Source organism: Athene noctua, chromosome 5, assembly GCF_965140245.1.
Source record: "Athene noctua chromosome 5, bAthNoc1.hap1.1, whole genome shotgun sequence".
Classification (NCBI taxonomy): domain Eukaryota; kingdom Metazoa; phylum Chordata; class Aves; order Strigiformes; family Strigidae; genus Athene; species Athene noctua.
Window position 1 is genome coordinate 29,993,845 of NC_134041.1, and position 17,671 is coordinate 30,011,515.

At 44.7% G+C, this 17,671-nt stretch overlaps 1 protein-coding gene across 1 annotated transcript; it reads left to right on the forward strand.

The window, feature by feature from the left end:
• The first annotated feature begins 332 nt into the window (after positions 1–332).
• On the forward strand, positions 333–8,581 carry SELE (selectin E). The gene is made up of 14 exons (XM_074906886.1): positions 333–444; positions 725–802; positions 1,245–1,631; positions 2,376–2,483; positions 2,616–2,801; positions 3,467–3,652; positions 3,760–3,945; positions 4,501–4,686; positions 4,794–4,979; positions 5,255–5,440; positions 6,389–6,496; positions 6,927–6,948; positions 7,060–7,132; positions 7,488–8,581. The coding sequence occupies exons 2-13, from the start codon at positions 766–768 to the stop codon at positions 7,115–7,117; spliced, it is 1,836 nt and encodes a 611-aa protein (XP_074762987.1). The 5' UTR covers positions 333–444; positions 725–765; the 3' UTR covers positions 7,118–7,132; positions 7,488–8,581.
• The last annotated feature ends 9,090 nt before the right edge of the window (positions 8,582–17,671 follow it).

The window sequence follows — 17,671 nt, forward strand, 5'->3', positions numbered from 1 at the left end:
CCTTGCTGCAAAACATTATGCTAGGTGAAAAGTTGGAATCTACTTATTCATGCAACTAACTCAAACTAACCATCTTGCTCCTTCCTGATATCCTGGAATTGTTTCTGTCAGTAAAACTATGTAATGCAGCAATTGGCAGTTTGTCAGCACAGCATGTCTTTGTGGGAGGGTTGATTTGGCAAGGGGAAATATCAGGCTTAATGTGTGGGAGGGCCAGATCCTGGGATTTTCCAAGAAATTTTTTTCCACGTGCAATTTCCTTTCTCGTGGAGGGCAGGCCAGTTGAGAGAATAAAAGGCTGTAGTAAAGACAGGGGATACACAGTCCAGACACTTGGAGCTGAACTTAACCTTCAAGTCCATATTCAGCACCTTAGCAACGGAAGGCAGTCACTGAGAAATACCACAGAGGACTTCTGTTACCTGGCCACCACAACTACAACCTGTGAGTATAAATGGAGTGTATTATTCTGTTTCATTGCTCAGCTAAAGGAAAACTGGACAGATGGAATTCTGTGTTGGTGTTCTTTAAAAGCTGTTGACATTTAAAAGCTATCTTGATATTAAGAACTGCTTTAAAGTGAATAATTTCCTAAAAATGGAAATATTATTTTTTAGAATAATTGTTTAAAAGTGTGTAGAAAAGATTGCATAGACATTATTTTTTATTGAATTGTAAAAAGTTAATATTTGTTATTTACAAATATGTTCCTTTGATCTCTCAGCCATCTGCTTTAAAGATAGAGGAGAGAAAAGTTGCAGAAACATGACTTGCTTGTGGTTTCTGTCTCTTCTTGTTTATGGTAAGTCCGTATTTCTCTGTGTAGAAAACTAGTTGGATAGTAATATTAGTGTGACTGTTCTGTTTGACCTCAGAATTAAACAGAATTTTTGAACCTGACCTAATTAACTTGAGGCTAGGTTTACATAGAGGAACCTCTAGTCTCAATGGCATGTTTCCCTGCTTGCCTGTCAAATGCATAATTGGCTCCTAGAGTTTTCTGTGAAGTCTGCAAAGCTTTGTGTGACTGGACATGATTTCACAGGCTGAAGTCCCTGCACTTGATGTTGACATGCCTGTTTTGAAGCTTGCCGGTTGACTGTTTATAAAATAATTACCACTACTTTTTATGCAGTTTCAGATATTGACAAGTTTACAATATTTATAGAGCTTTATATGTCCTCTTCTAGAGAGGAAGAAGGGAAAAAGTAAGACACCAACTTTTTGACATCTTTTCATTCTAGGACTTACAGTACTGCAGGAGGTGAATTGTTGGACATACCATTATTCAGACACAAACATGACCTACAGGGAGGCAGAGCTGTGGTGCAAAAAGAGGTATACTAACATGGTTGCCATTCAGAATAAGGAGGAAATCAACTATCTCAATAACTTCTTACCCTTCAATCCGGGTTATTACTGGATTGGAATCAGAAAAATTAATGAGGTATGGACCTGGATTGGAACTAAGAAAGAACTGACAGAAGAGGCAAGAAACTGGGCTTCGGGTGAGCCAAATGGCAAAGGGAACAATGAGGACTGTGTTGAAATCTACATCAAAAGAGGGAAGGATGATGGCAAATGGAATGATGAACAGTGTGAGAAAAAGAAGGTCGCCTTGTGCTACACAGGTATGGTGTGATAAAGGCCATTCTAGTGTGCCCCTGTGGAGATGAGATGGTGGGTGGGATGAGTTGTTTATTCTTATGTATTAGCTAGCTGACCCTCTTAGTACTTACACACTTATCCTTACTTACAGGGCTGAGGTTGTTCTTGTTCTAAGAGCTGGACTGATCTCACTTTCCTTTTAGCTTCCAGAATATTATACATCTCTTATGAGCAAACCACCAGACCTTCTCTATAATCAGTGGAAACAGGCTCTTCCAGATGGTCACTTTCATCCCACTCTCAAGTGGCTGTCTCAGCTAGATATGAATTGCTCTTTTGGAGGCATCTGTCTGCTGACTATAGACCACTGGATTAGATTAGACACTTTGTGTAGAGACGGCTAAAGCTAGGTCAGAAAAAGTCCAAGTCAAACTTCAGCCAAATTAGTGTTGTGGTGTCAATGAAGAATGCATCTGTTGAGGATTTCTACCTACCCCACAGTATATTGTTCCTATTGCTAATATCTACCTGAGAACAAGTGGTCATGGAATTTCCAGCCAGTAGAGCTGTGAGCTAGTCTGTCAAAGGTGTTGGTTTCTGAAATCCTTCTGTGAAATGACAGGGTAATCTTATGTACCAAACCCCCTGCTTTTCTTTTGCTATGCAAAGTGCTAGTCTAGCACCAGAAAAATAAAGAGCTAGCTGGGTTTTATTAGTGGCCATTGCTGATTCTTTTATAATTTGCTGTATTTTTTTTTTCTTTCCAGCTTCTTGCAACCTGTCTCTCTGCAGTGGCCGTGGAGAATGCATAGAGACTATTAACAATCACACCTGCCATTGTAAACCTGGATTCTATGGGCCTGAATGCGAGTTTGGTAAGATTACTCCATCCTGCTTTTCAACCAGAATGATGTTCATGCTACCTCGTGCTCAGTCTGTCTGGCTTTTGTTGATTTACCTGCTCTGCCAGTGAGACTGACTGTGTACCTTCTTGTGTTTCTTTGAAGTTGAGAGTTGTGATCCACTGAAGAAACCTGATCATGGGAGCCTTGAGTGCACCCATCCATTGGAGAACTTCAGCTACAACTCATCCTGCACAGTTCAGTGTGAGGAAGGCTATGAACTGACTGCGTTGCAATCCATATACTGTACCTCTTCTGGGGTCTGGTCTGCACCCCTCGCAGCATGCAAGGGTGAGCTTCTCAAGCAGTGATAGATGAGCTTTCTACATTATACATAGCTTTGTAAACTTCAGTGTTGCTCTGTTAATAGGTACAAATTGAAGTTCTGCTCCATTCCTTTGTAATTAATTATGTGGTGAAGGTACTATTTTATTGCAGCACACAGGTCTCTTTGTTTTTGAAGAAATGAAATGGGCAGGATGAATGTTCTGGCCCAGGTCTAGATTTCCTTATAGGGAAAGAATTTTCCAATTCTTAGTGGGGAACAGGGAATGGAGATGATCTAGTTGTGAAATTGCTCACACCAGACCAGTTACTCCTGACTGTAGGAATTATTTTTTGAGGCGTCCAGCTTAGAATAAGCTACTGTTTGAAGCAAATAAAAGCATCAAACATCACCAAGCAGCAGTCAAATGGAGAAATTTTGCATTATAACTAGTTGCTGTCATGAGCTGCAGAGGAATTTACAGCCTTGCCTTAAGAGTCAGTCTTCCATTTTGAGATCTTTCCACTCCTATCTGCTTTCTGAAATGGCAGCATAGTAGATCTGCTTTTTAAAGCTGCTTCCATTTAGTGGATATGTTTCTAAGTTTCAGGAAAGACAAAAAACTTTTAATAGTCTGGTCCAAGCTAAGCTCTGTGCTATCTTTTTTTTTTTTTTCTTTTTTGTCTTCCAGCTGTGACCTGTCCTGCCTTAGAAATTCCTGCTCATGGTGCTGTGAACTGCTCTCAACCCTCTGTGGAGATCACCTGGGGTACTACCTGTGAGTTCACCTGTGAGGCAGGATTTGCCCTGATGGGACCAGCCACACTGCAGTGTGAGTCTTCTGGGGCCTGGGACAGGCAGCAGCCATCCTGTGCAGGTAGCTTTCCTTATCCCTGCTCACCTGAGCTCTTGGGGCTGTCAGCATTGGTGTGTTGGATGACTGAGACGTCTGTGCTGATTTCTGTTGTGATCTGTGTGTTGCAGCTGTGAGGTGTGAGGCTGTAACCTGGCCAGAAGGTGGCTTTGTGACCTGTGACCACGCTTCTGCAGAATTCACCTATCGCTCACGTTGTGATTTTGGCTGCAGTGAGGGCTATGTCCTGGATGGTCCAGCCAGCACTGAGTGCACAGCACAGGGACAGTGGTCGGAGCCAGTCCCAAAATGCAAAGGTAAGACTTACTGGGTTGGAAATCATCAATTAAAGCTTAGCTCGAATAGTCTGAAGACACTTCCTCATTCAAGTATAGTCAAGGAGTAGCAGTCATCACCAGTGTGTTTGTAGCACTTTTAATAAGCAGATCTCAAGATGGGGATCACTTAGCCTGAGGTATTAAAGAGGAAACAGCAGTGCAGGGTGACAAGCAACACTCAGGAACTGTCCCTACACATATGATAACAAGCTTTTGAAGTGGAGTGTTCTGACAGGAACTCTGTTCCCTACACCCAAAATGGGAGTCAGTGTCTGTTTATGCAGCTCACATGTGGAGCCAGTCTCAGGACAGCTTGCATGCTTTAGGTGCATATTTAAAGGTTTTGGCTGCACTGTGCAACATGCTGAAACCCCTGTTTCCTGAGACACTTCTAGGTCTGAAGGGAAGTACTATGGCTTTGTAGGGTCAGCTCCAGGCAGGGCATGCCCTCTTGTCAGCTCAAAGAAGAGTGTTTACCTACTCCAAGCTAATCTCTTTGCTATCTCTTTTTTTTTTTTCTTTTTTGTCTTCCAGCTGTGACCTGTCCTGCCTTAGAAATTCCTGCTCATGGTGCTGTGAACTGCTCTCAACCCTCTGTGGAGATCACCTGGGGTACTACCTGTGAGTTCACCTGTGAGGCAGGATTTGCCCTGATGGGACCAGCCACACTGCAGTGTGAGTCTTCTGGGGCCTGGGACAGGCAGCAGCCATCCTGTGCAGGTAGCTTTCCTTATCCCTGCTCACCTGAGCTCTTGGGGCTGTCAGCATTGGTGTGTTGGATGATTGAGACGTCTGTGCTGATTTCTGTTGTGATCTGTGTGTTGCAGCTGTGAGGTGTGAGGCTGTAACCTGGCCAGAAGGTGGCTTTGTGACCTGTGACCACGCTTCTGCAGAATTCACCTATCGCTCACGTTGTGATTTTGGCTGCAGTGAGGGCTATGTCCTGGATGGTCCAGCCAGCACTGAGTGCACAGCACAGGGACAGTGGTCGGAGCCAGTCCCAAAATGCAAAGGTAAGACTTACTGGGTTGGCAAACAGTTTTCTTGTCAGTGGACAACACACTGAAATTCATATTCCTATAGGGTGCTGGCTCCAAACTGAACTCTGCTATCTGTCATGTTTTCAGCTGTGCCTTGCTCTGCCTTAGAAATGCCCGCTCATGTCTCAGTGAACTGCTCTCATCCCAAAGTTGAATGAACTTGAAAATACAATGTACTCGTGCAAAAAAATTAAGGCCAAAGACAGGAAAATCCTAATGACTCTTAAACATTTCTTTCTGTATTTCAGTTGTACAGTGTGAACCACTGAAGTCTCCCGAGAAAGGCTCTATGGATTGCTCACATGGTGCTGGGAACTTCACATACAACACAGCCTGCCACTTCAGCTGTCTAGAAGGATGGAAGCTCAATGGTTCTCATGTTCTTGAGTGCAGTCATTCAGGAAACTGGAGTGCCAGTCTGCCCACATGTGAAGGTATTTTAACTGTGACTAGCCACAGAGAGATGGCACTGGGTTTCTAGTCAAATGAGGTATGGAAGGGTGGAGGAGCTAACACCGACCAGTGAGCTAAAGCTTCTAGTGAAGTCCATGAATTCAAAAGCTCAACAAAATCTCTCAGTATGTTTTTCTAAAAACAGAAGAGGGGAGAATTCCTAAAATGTCTTGGTGAAAAATTTGGTTTTCTTATCCAGAAACAAAAGCTGCAACCTGATTTTGGGTTGTTTTGTTTGTTTTTTAATTAAAATATTTCTCGTATTGAGCTTTTTTCATATGAATAAAGAAAAAAGATTTTCTAGAGAAACGGAACCTTATGGGGAAATCTGCATTCATAAGTCTGTTTCTCAGTGGAAAAGTTTATGTATTTGTTAGTTTGGTGTGATACTTCCTTGTGTGAACTCCTTGGCCAAAAGACCTCACAGAGCTTTTCTGTCAAAGGTTGTAATTTTACAGGACAGAAGTCTGACTTGCCTTCCCATTCAAGTGAGCTCTGTCACTGTCCTCACATCCTGAAAGCTCAACTCCACTTTATTTGCTTGAGCAGAATTTAGATCCTTGAATAATTTCATTGATCTCGACAGGATTGCTCAAAGAGGAAGACAGCACAGTGGGAATTAAAGTATGAACTGAAATATGAAAAAGAAAAGATGAGCATAAATTGTGATGTGAGGCTGGAGGTTAGACAGAGCCTGGTATAGCTAGCTTGTTGCCTTGCCATTGCTTTGGCAATGGGTGGGATGATTTTTAGTATGCAGCTTTTAACCTTGTGAACAGGATGTGTCCTGTCACAGCAACAGAAAATTTAAGGGTTACAAGCTGCAATTCTGGTTCCTCATGAAGACCTCAAGGAAAAGGAAGAAGTAGAGAGGGCTTCAAAGACCACACATGCCTCTTGTTCTCACTGAAACTTTTTCATCCTTTCAGCTTCTGAACAAGTCAGCTATGTCTCTGTGGGCATAGCAGCCACGAGTGCCTCTCTGTTGTCCACAGCATCATTCCTCCTTTGGCTTGCAAGACGTTTCCGAAAAAAAGGTGAGCAATTGAATTGTATCTACTGGTTTTATGTACCTTCCTGAAAAATTTTCAGTGGAGAAAAAAACCCCCTCCAAACCCCAATACTTAGCTTTTTGAAAAAGTGAAAATTCCCATACTGAGACAAATTTCAGAATTATTTTAAGAAACCTGTGTACATGCCATGCTGGCTTTTGGGTGAACATTTAAAAATCAAATGTTTTTAAACCCAAACATTTTATTTATCGGTAATTACTGCCAGGAAGAGTGAATGGGAATTTGAGATGGGGCTAATGACAACATAGTAATAACTGCCTGTGAGATTTGTTGCTAGATAATGGATTTTTATCAGATACTCAGAAATGAGAGGATTTTTAGTAGAAGAAAAATTTTGCATGAAGGGTCTTTCATCTTGAAATGCTAATAATACCTTTTCTTATTCTTCTTGCAGCAAAGAAATTTACTCCTTCCAGGTAAGTTGTGGCTCAAAAAGCAGCATGAAAAACACTGCAATCACTTTTCTAAAATCCATTTGATATAAGCTATTTGTCATTAAAGTACTTTTTATTTCTGTTTTTTTATAGTAGCTGCCAGAGCCTAACCATTGAAGGTAGTTTCCAAAGTGCTGGCCAGAATGTCTAACTCCAGGTGTTTCAGGTAAGCACATGAGATAGCTGTCCTCGCAAATTCTCTTCCTTTTAATCACACAAGCAATCAGAGCTGTTAATTGCCATACAGTTGCTGAAACAGCAATATATGCTTTGGGGTACCTAATATGCATCTTGGCATTGCATGACAGTTCCTAACAAGACAGATGGATTTATTGCTTTAGAAATGGTTATTCAGCTCCTTCAGGATGATTGTGCTTAGCATTCTGTCCAGCCGCACATAGCTTTAGGAACACTTTTGTGTGGTTTTGCTACCTTCTGCATATAAAAATTTTCAGAAATGAGAGCAAATACAAACCTATGCCAACTTTCCAATTTACAGAGGAATTTTGTTCTCTCTGCAGGAATTGAAGCCATCTTTACGTATGTCTCAGATTTCCGGAAAATGAAACTGCATGCAAATCAGCAGCTCTCCAGATGTTTTTACCTCTTGCTGACAAGATGATTGACCTTGTGTATTGTTCAGAAATTTTGAACTCAAGCTGTCTGGTATTTCCACTGAAGACAAGCAGAGAGTAAAATTCTGGCCTTCTGGCAAAATACTGTCTACATTCAGTCATGTAGTTATCATAACTGGGAGCTTGCCATCTCTTGTCCAGATGGTGAGCAAATAGTAAGCTGCTGCCTAAAGAGGAGGCTGGTTTCTCCTCTAGTCTACTCAAAGGTACCTAGGTGAGGTGAAGACATGCATTATTTCACATCACTTACTACACTGCTGGAGATGTCTTCTCTGGAGACATATGGATTATATTTGCAGAAACAGAATAATCAGGATGAAAAAGCATTCACTGAATAGCTTTGAAACCATTGATCTGATTTGTTGTTGAAGTCGGTTTCTTTTAAGAGGATGTCCCAATCAATAAATATGCCTGTAGTGATATGGGTAATTATTCAGGTTTCTGCTGCATGTCCAAGAAGTCTTAGGGACCTTAATTTTTTATCTTTTAATAGTGCTAGGAATTATAGTGCTTATACTAGGTACTCTGGTTTCTGAATGCAGCAAGTATATCTGAAATGATCTCATCCCTGTGGGATTATGCACTGTAATACAGGTGTATACATAAATATTTAATTGTGCAGTTTTTACTGTGGATTTCTGTGCTTTTAACTGTAAATGTATTGTAAAATACTTGTTCCTGAGTAGGTCTGTGGCCATTGATCTGGATTCAGGTAATTTTAAAATAATACAGAGGTGGTTATGCAGCCATGAAATCCTTACATTATTTACAAATAAAATGGGATCTTGACATTTGTGTGTGTGTATATATATATATATATATATGGCAAGTATGATTTATTAAGCTGTTAAAGGACTTTAGATGACAAGGTCTTTCTTAAGTTATGTTTAAGTTATGATCAGAAATTTAAATCTCTGACTTAGAACCTGATATGTATTGTCCTATTTATAACAGTATTTAATAAAATGTTTTAAATGTGATGCTCCCTTTTTAGAAAAGTACATCATTTAAATGATTTAGGTCAGCCTAAATGTGGATTTGGCTTCAGCAGCAGAATGTGAGGGATTGGGGGAAGACTGGCTCGATAGCAAAGCTGTCCCTTATTTAGCTTTCCGTTTTCGTAGTCAAGGGAAGCGTAGCCAGCAGATGGCACTGACTGCCTGGGAGCTAGCACAGCCGGAGCTGGACCCCACACCAGCACCCCCAGGCCTGAAAGGAAGGAGGAAGGCTTAGCGTTGTGCCCGTAAACTGGGTGCCTGGACCAGCAGGTAACTTTGCAAGAGACATGCTCAGGAGGGAGAGGAGAACAGAAAGACGCAAGTAGGTGATCTTGGTGCGTAGTTAACAGCACAAACCCCTCCGCCCCTACAGGTCTTTTTGCAGCCATTCCTGCTGGGAAGTTAGCTAAGTACAGGAGACCATGGACTAACAGGCAGAAGCACAGCTCTGGGGATTAGTGGTAATTGCTATCTAGGGACCTCCACTCCGACCCTGGCATGGGCTGTAGCCAAAGAGTCTGCCATGGGCTAGTGATGGCTAGGTACCAGTGATGGCCAGACATTCCTGTGGCCACCCTTCCCCAACCCCTGATGGGAAGCTGCACCGTGGCGTTTTCTTGGTGATAAACCATAAGATGCATTCCTGCCCTAGGCAAGGCTCAAGAGAAACCATCAGGCCTATAAGCAAGGGAGTCAAGAGGTGCTGTGCCACAGTGGACAAAGCCCATTGCTGTTTAACCCAAACCGATTAAAGAACTGAGAGCGGCTGTCAGCGCTCCCCCCGCCTTGACAAGGTGGGGCCCAACCATGTGAGCAGATGTAGAGCTGTAATCCTTCAGGTTCCCTGAGGGGACATAGAGATTAGCCCGAAATGCCCTGCTCTGAATCCCTGCAGGAGCTGTTTTGAGAGCTAAACCACCACATGGGTCCCCAGCCTGTCCTTGTTGCTGTCCTCTGCATGCATGGCCCTGTAGCATTCTCTGGAGAGGCGGCTCAGGCCAGCATGGCTCCCACCCTGCTGTGGTCAGGGCAGCCCATCTTCGTCTTTCCTGAGCAGAACTGGTCCTTCTAGCAGCTCTCCCAGAGATCTTACAGTGACTTCATTGCCAGAAAGGAAACTACAAAGTAGTCCCCTCTCTTTCTCCAAGCATTTTGTCCCATGTGACTTCTAGAGGCAGCAGGAGTGAGACCACATTTGGGTGGGATTAGTTCTCTATCACTCCCATGTATCCCCTAGGCCAGACAAAGACTCCCTGAGGCAATCTCCTTCCTTGCAGAGACTTGCAGGTGACATCTATAGTCATAATTAATGTTTGGCCAGGACACAGGCAAAACCCTAGCCTGTGCATATCCAGATTGCTTGATTCTTGGTCACTGACTTTTCCTGCATCAGGATATAAATTACCAGTTATGATGGCATGGTGTGACCAGGCCTTTAGGTTCTTCAGGAAGACATTTTATTTGCAGTGGATGTGTCTCTGTTGTAGTGCCTGTGAACATGGCTCACATGTTGTTTGCTATCTGCATAGTTCCCGTGCTGGCAGGAATGGCCATGGGAGTGCTTGCTGCCAGGCAGTCATTAATAACTCCATTGTATTGCTCCTCTATATGGTGCAGTGCTGTGCCACCACCAAAGGGCCACAGGGTCTTTGCTGGAGGGACTTTCCCTATTTCCGTTGTTCTATTTCCCTTAAATTCCTCAGCTCTCCCTGGGCTCGTGACATTGTTCACAATGGGATACATGTTTTGCCTGGCATCTTATTTCAGAGTGAATGTCTGTTTCTGCCATGACCTATGGAAGCTGTGAAGGTGACATTAACTGGGAGGCGCGCATGTCCTTTCACAGCTCTGCGTGTTTGCTGCTTGGCAAGGGGATGGCTTTTGTGGTGTAACTTAACACATTCCTGATTAACTGAGCTACCTGAGTGGCTTTAGCTTTTTACATCTGCAGTCCTACAGGAGGAAACAAAATTTCACTTAAAGTCTTGAAAAGACAGGTAGTGTTTGATTTGGGGTGGGTGTGTCTGTGGCCCTTGGTGATATGGACAGTATAAGACCTGCCTAGATTGGGTCTGCGCCTTCTGTTTTCTTAAGCAATTAACGATCAAACAAGCAGTCATTTACCAGGGCCTGACTGAAGTTGTGTTCTAGAGCTCCAGTTTTCAAGGGCTGGACTGGACACAGCATCTGGCCAGCAGTTCTTCACTCATGAAGACAGGTCACTGCTACAGGCGCTGGAGACTGCACATCTTTGCAGCTCCTTGCGTGCTTTGCTGAGGACTGGCAGCAGGGACTCTGAAGCAGCAGCTCCCACAGGAGTTGGTGTCGTGATCAAATCGCTAACCTGCACAGCTCCTGCTCTGGGAGCTGTCAGAGGATATTAGGGCCAGGAGGCCAGACTGCAACACACAATATCTGTGCAGTGCAACATTCTCAAGCCTCTGTGAGTCTGGTTTCTGTCCTGAGTCTTGCTCCTGTTTGGATTTCTCTGGCTCTTGCACGGGGCTGGCTCCCACCTCTTAGCTTGAGCTGCTGCTAGGGTGTGGCTGCTGGCAGGCATTTGGCAAGGGGTCTTCAGCACATAGACCTAGAGGAGCAAGTTGCCATGGTGAGCTCTTGGTCAGGACAGGAAGGTCCACAAGATCACTGCTCCCTGGAAGCCATAATTCAGGTTAAATGAGAAGTATGGTGTGGGCTTGCTTGGGGACAGGGCAGGCCATCCTCCTATTGGTAGTGGGCAGCAGAAGCTTGGTGGAGGGCAGAAAAGCAGACATCAAAGCCCAGCCTGCCATAGCATTTGCATGGTTGTACTATGGAGCTCCCTCGCCTGGTTTATGGCCTCTCTCATGCATGCTTTTAGGGAGAAACAAGCAAAATTGCAGGTTAGATTTCACCAGTGAAGTCAAAACGTGCTGAATGGTTATTGCTACTTACCTGACACTATTAAATATCACCTAGAAGGGAGGTAGACTTGGCCAACACAGTTCAGCTGTGGCTCCAGTGGTGAGAAAGAAATCCGCAGCCCAGAAAGTGTTTCCACAGCTGATGATGGCCAATGCTTCTTCCAGCTCAGGAAAGGTGCTGCCAAGAACAGGACAGCATGCAAAAAGCACAAATGCCTCTTCAGCAAGGCAGCAGATGCCCCCGGGCAGCTGCCAGCAGGTTTTCTACCTGCCTTCCTACTTCAGGGAAGGACATTCCTTGAAAAGCCCAACAGTTGCTTTGACTTTCAGCCCGGGCCAAGTGGGACCTTCATCAACTTCTCGCCTCACCAGCTGCCATGAAAGCAGCAATGGCAGGTGTGAAATTGCAGGTGACTTGCTTGCTTCCAGCACTCCAGTGCTGTCATTTTGGGCTTTTGACAGCCTCTGAGTGGGCAGGAAGAGGGGATTGCACTGAATCCATGCCCTCTGGAGCAGGCCATGGGTCACAGAGTGCTTGGGTGGAAGGAAAAGGGTTAAAGGAGAGACAGGAAATGCTTTGTTCAGGGTTTATTCCACAGGATGATTTCTGGGAAAGGAGGGGCTGCAATCAGGCAAGATGTATTCGCTTTGGGATCTTGGGAAATCAAGCCCAGCCTGGCATAAACCAAGAGGAAAATATAGTGCAGCCCACACTGCACGATATAGTGATGTCCCCATTTCACCTTATCTTGTGTCAGCACAAACAATCCAGATGATAATATAAAAATCAGACATGGTGAAACGCTGGCTTTACATCAACAACTGGGGAGAAATTATACGGTTTGAGCAGAAAGACAGTAGGAATTGTCCTAGAAAGCGTTATCCTAAGACAGAGAGAAAGGGCCCTCTCCAGTCCTCGCGGTATTTCCTCCTGCTCCCCTGCCTCGATCAGTACCAAGGACCCCAGGTTGTCTGTGAGTGGAGAGCAGGGTATGTATGCTCTCTTGTCATGGGACTGCTCCTGGACTGGAGTCTGATCTGGCCCTTGAAGGCAGCAGAGGAAAGCTCTGCAGATGAGTCAGGGACTGCTGGGTCATTGTCAGAGAACGGAGAAGATCTTTGCTACTTCACAGAAAATTACTTTTGACCAACACAATCCCTGCAACCAACCAGGTGTAGCAGAGGTTCTTCTACTCTGTCAAAGGCACTTGCAGAGAAAAACTTACCTGTGTCAGTAACCTCTTGCAACTAAAGGTTGAAGCGTTTGCCAGTGGTGAAGTAGTCATCATGAGATCATGCACGAGGGAGCAGGGAGATAGCCTGTGTTCTCCACTGCTCTTCCTCCTTTCCTGGAGGGAAGAACAACTTCACCTCTGTTTTGCAAGACCCTTCTCACCTGTGCTCTTCTCCCTGGCTTTTTTGGTGGGGTAGAGGCGAGAGAACCTTGCCACGTGCCCTTGGAGGGAAGAGTGGCGGGCAATTGGTAAAGCCACAGTGAATTCTGCAAGCCCTACTCAGGCATGCAGAGTTTGCTCAGGCTGGTGGTTTATTTGCACTGATGACAGGCCAGCCATTCACCTGAATGCATTTGTCACTCTGCTCTTTTGAACTGGGGCAGTTGGACATTGCTGCTGAGGTCAGTACAGATCAATCTGGACCATTTTCTTTTTCCTCTATTAGCTCTTCAGGAATATTCAGTACCCTGTTTAATTTGCCCTTCTTGAGTAGAAAGTTTTGCTTCTGGTGTAAAATCCCAGCTGATGTGCCATGAGGAGAGCACTCAAGACATTAAAAAAATCAAGATTTGGTTTAAAATCTGGGTTTTAAAATCATACTGGACATAAGAAGTTTCTTACAACTGTAACTTGTAACTGTAATTTCTTACAGACAAGCACCTGGCTCACTGAAGTCATGCAAGGGCTGAAAAGAACTGACACAGACAAAAATCACTGTTTTCTCCAGACTGCAATTTATTCAGTTTGGCTGTGTTGAATTCAGAAGCGGTCCCTTTAGGTGCTCACAAAAGTGTTTCGAATGCTGCCAGACGGAGCTAATAACACGCACACACACGTGCAGCCACGTGCACACACACACAATGGGTCAGTCAATGATTTTGTTTTGTCGCTTTTGCATCCTGTTTCCTTGCACACACACAGGGCAGATCTTGGTTCTCAGCCCATTAAATGGTGAATGACTCTTCACAACATCCTTCCCTGTCTACTAAGCGAGAGCAATTCTTGCAGGTCAGCATTTTGGTGACAGAAATTCGTGATGGAGACACCATGGACTTTTAAGGCACTTGATTCATGTTCCTACATGAGTAGGGGAAATAGAGATGGTTGCAAACAGCAGACAGAGACTCTTTGCTTTCATATTGGCTCCAGAAAGTGATTCTGCTTCAGAGAAATGCACTGTGCAAGGATGAACCATCTGTTTTGGAGGAGTTGTGGGAGTATGGACTCACCTGGACTTTGCAAGGAGCAAAGCTAACTCGGAAGAACAGGTTTCTCCCTAAGCTTGCACCCGAGGAAAGAACTTGTTAGAGGATCCAAGGAAATAGGATTTGAGGAGGAAATAGGATTTGAGATCCCAGGCTATGAGTGGTACTGCAGGTAGAAGCTGGTCCTGTGCACTCCATGCAAAAAGCAGGGTCTCTCTGGGAGGAACCTGGGTGGGTCCCAGGGCAGTGGCACCCCACATCTACAGGAATGCTCCAAGCAACCCCAGGGATTTGGGTGCACAGGTCCTGGACAGTGGTTTTGATTTGGTGTCTGAATCTCTTTAGCTATTTCTGAAATCCCAAACTGGGGCTATTAGCTGTTCTAACACTGAGATTGTGGCCTGGAAAAATGAGCATTTGGTTTAATTTCCCAGCACTGCTGAGGGCTAAGTCTGGGAAATTCATGCCTCTACCTTGTGTCTAAAACAGAATCATAGAATCATTTAGGTTGGAAAAGACCAATAAGATCATTGAGTCCAACTCTAAACTTAACACTGCCAAGTCCCACTAAACCACATCCCGAAGTGCCATGTCTATATATCTTTTAAGTACCTCCAGGGATAGCAACAGAATGATACTGAACTCCTTAGAGAAGAGCTTTGGGGCCTTCCCAGAAAGAGCAGAGGACCTGTACCAGGGGAATGACAACATCTCCTGTTCTTATCCTCCTGCCCTCTCTATCTGCTGCTGCCTATGAGGCCAAACAGGCCTTTGCTCTGATCTGGGACATCTGTCCTTCTGTTCCCATGTCTGGAGCCAGAAAATATAAGCCTTTGGGGGGTTTGGATGCTGCGGGAACAGGTGCAATAGGGGACCTAAAAAACAACAGATCAGAAAACATATGGGACCTCCCCAGCTCTTAATTAACCTAATTGCTGTAGCTTCCACTAAGGTCTGCATGTTTGCTTAGCATGTTATTTCCGGTGCAGGCAAGCACCGGTCCCTGTGATAGAGTGCAGACACGGTAATGTTATCAGCAGCCCCTTCCTTCCCAGAAGGGGCCCAGCAGGCCAGACCACCTCCCTAAAATCCAGCTGGTGGGCCCAAGGTGCAGGTCCTCATGCATAGTTGTACAGCCCACCCCTCCGAAGAGGTGCTGTACACTTCTCTGGAGAGAGAGTGGGAGTGAGGAATGGGTTTTGAAAGCTAACAGGGGTTATTATACCCCAGTGGTTTGACTTGTCTGTCTGTCCTCCATCAGAGGATGTTACTTGCTGATTGCTGCTGCAGGGGCAATGAGTCATTCAGGCTGCAGGTGGTCGGCTGATTAATGTATTGAGCCAGCTCACCTGCATGTTCAATGGTGCAGTAAAACCACTAGATATTTATAGAAAGAAATTGCGTCCTGACCGGTGAAAAGAGAACACTTTAAATACTCTTTTGTTACAGAGCACAACTGGACTGTAGTCCTTTCTTCAGGTCATCAGACTGAGAGAAAGGGTAGTCAAGAATCTTTACTAACCTTTTTTGATGTTCAGACAACAGCAAGTTTTTCTCACTTCAGAGTTATTCTTCCTCACTGAAAGTATTTGGAGAACAAAGTCACTCCCAGTTGAGTTAAACATTCCATGGCACTGAATTTTAAATAAAGCTGCTGTCCTAAAAATACTACAGATACCTCAGTTTCCTGACATTCAAGGATGTCCTCTGACAACAATCCTTGTGTTGTGCTGCAAACTGAAATTTTAAATCAGTTGTCCATATGTCTGGTATAGAGCAGCCCAGCCGGTCAGCCTGCTCTTTGTAAGGGAGCAGCTATTCCCACATACGTGTTTCACTCCAGCAGAGCCTGTATCCTCTCTGAAGCTCGGGGGCTGGAGACTTGAAGCATGGCAGAAGGAGCTGCCTTGAGAGGTGCAGAGATGCTAGCGAGCGAGGAGGGACAGTGCAGTATCTGATGTGGCCACATCTTGTCTGGCCAGCCAAGCCAAATGTTTATCACCTTTGGATTCACCATGCTGCCCAAAAAGCAAAACAGACGTGTAGTAGTGTTGGCAATCTCTGTAGGAACCTCCTGTCTGCCAGATTCTCTCTCCCTGCCCTCCCAGCAGGTGCCAGCTGGGTTTTTGCTTTCTTTCATCCTATGATCATGTTTCATCAAAGCAAGCACAATCAGGGGATGCAGAGCCCAAAGGCTTACTAAAATTAGGCCTGATCTTTGGTCCTGTTTGTAAGTCTTTTCTAGGCATGGTGACGTCTAACATATAAAGTGGCTAAAATCAGGGTTTGCAAGTCCTAAGTGCAGCTATGTTTGTATTATTGTTTGCAAAGTCCTCTGGAGCAGCTGTGTGCCTGTTAGAACAAAACAGCAGCACACAGGCTCAGATCAAAGAGCCTCCGTGAAAGAGATTTCAACATAGACAAGCAGCCTACGCTATCAAACTAGCTGACAAAGGAGGATCATGGGAGAAGCACCGCGGCTGCAATTTTGACACAATCAAACCATGTTCGCACAGTCCCCATGACTCAGTACTGGAGTCACACAGGTTCACTGTGGAGATCTCTGGGTCTTCTGCAAAAACAACGAATGAACAAGATGTTAAGTCCCAATTAAGTTAATGGGGCTTAAGCAAATCTTTCAAGTTGAATGTAGTGGTTTGTGTTTTAGTGGATCTGGATCTTGCTAAAGCTTCCCTTCCCCCTTCTTCCCATCAGAGCTACTTAAATAACAGTGGTTAATGAGGAATTATGAAGAGCAGTTCAAACCCCAAAGCATGACCAGAATAGGTGTTTGGAATGGCTGTATAAAATACCTTCCAAGAGGTGATGAATAAGCAGCAGAGGCAAGGAGAGGGAGCAAAAAGAGTGGTTTGTGCCTGTTTTTACGCTTAGTTTATGTGGGTTTTTGAATGAAGAGGAAGTGTTGATGTCAGGTCTCCGGTCTGGCTGATGGCCTAACATGCCATGGAAACCAGTGCCCATTGGTACTCACACCTGGGCTAGAAGAGCATTTGTTCAGTGCTGAAATAACGAATCATCCCAACTCTGTTCTGTTCTTTGGGCAACAAATTTGGTCTGGTTCAGGACTTCATGAAGACCTGGATGGCCAGCAGTGCTCCACCAGGCCTGTGTCAACATGCCTGCTGCAAAATGGGCATCTAAATGGCATGAACTGACCTGAAAACGATCTCATTTTGCAGAAGCCTGGGTACACCCATGATAGTCCTCTGGTGCAGAGCTCTCTATTTTCCTTTTTCCTACTACGTGGTGGCCTCATAGGCTGCAGCTTGTGAGAAGGAAGGGGGTGTATGGGGTGTGTCATGCCCCAGGATGGGGATGGAGCTATGGACTATGATATCCTGGTGGGAGCTGAAGGGGAGCAAGTTCAAAATAAATAAAAGGAGGTGATTCTCCACTCTTCATTCACCTACCCTGAACATTGCCCTCCCTGCAGCTCCCTCTCGGCCCCAGGGAGACACAGAGGAAATCTTGGTGACAGCTCTGGCTTGGGGTAAGGGGCACCTTCTGAAATGGGCTGCTCCTAGACTGTTAGGGGCTTTATAGGCCAGACCCAACATCTTAAACTTCACCTGAAAACAAATTGTCAATCAGGCCTAATGAACACGCTCCCAGGAAGCTTTGCAAGGCATGCTTTTGTTACTCCAACTATAAAGGTCTACAGCCTTTCATTTGACCAACAGACAACAGCATTTTTTTTCTTCCTAACAA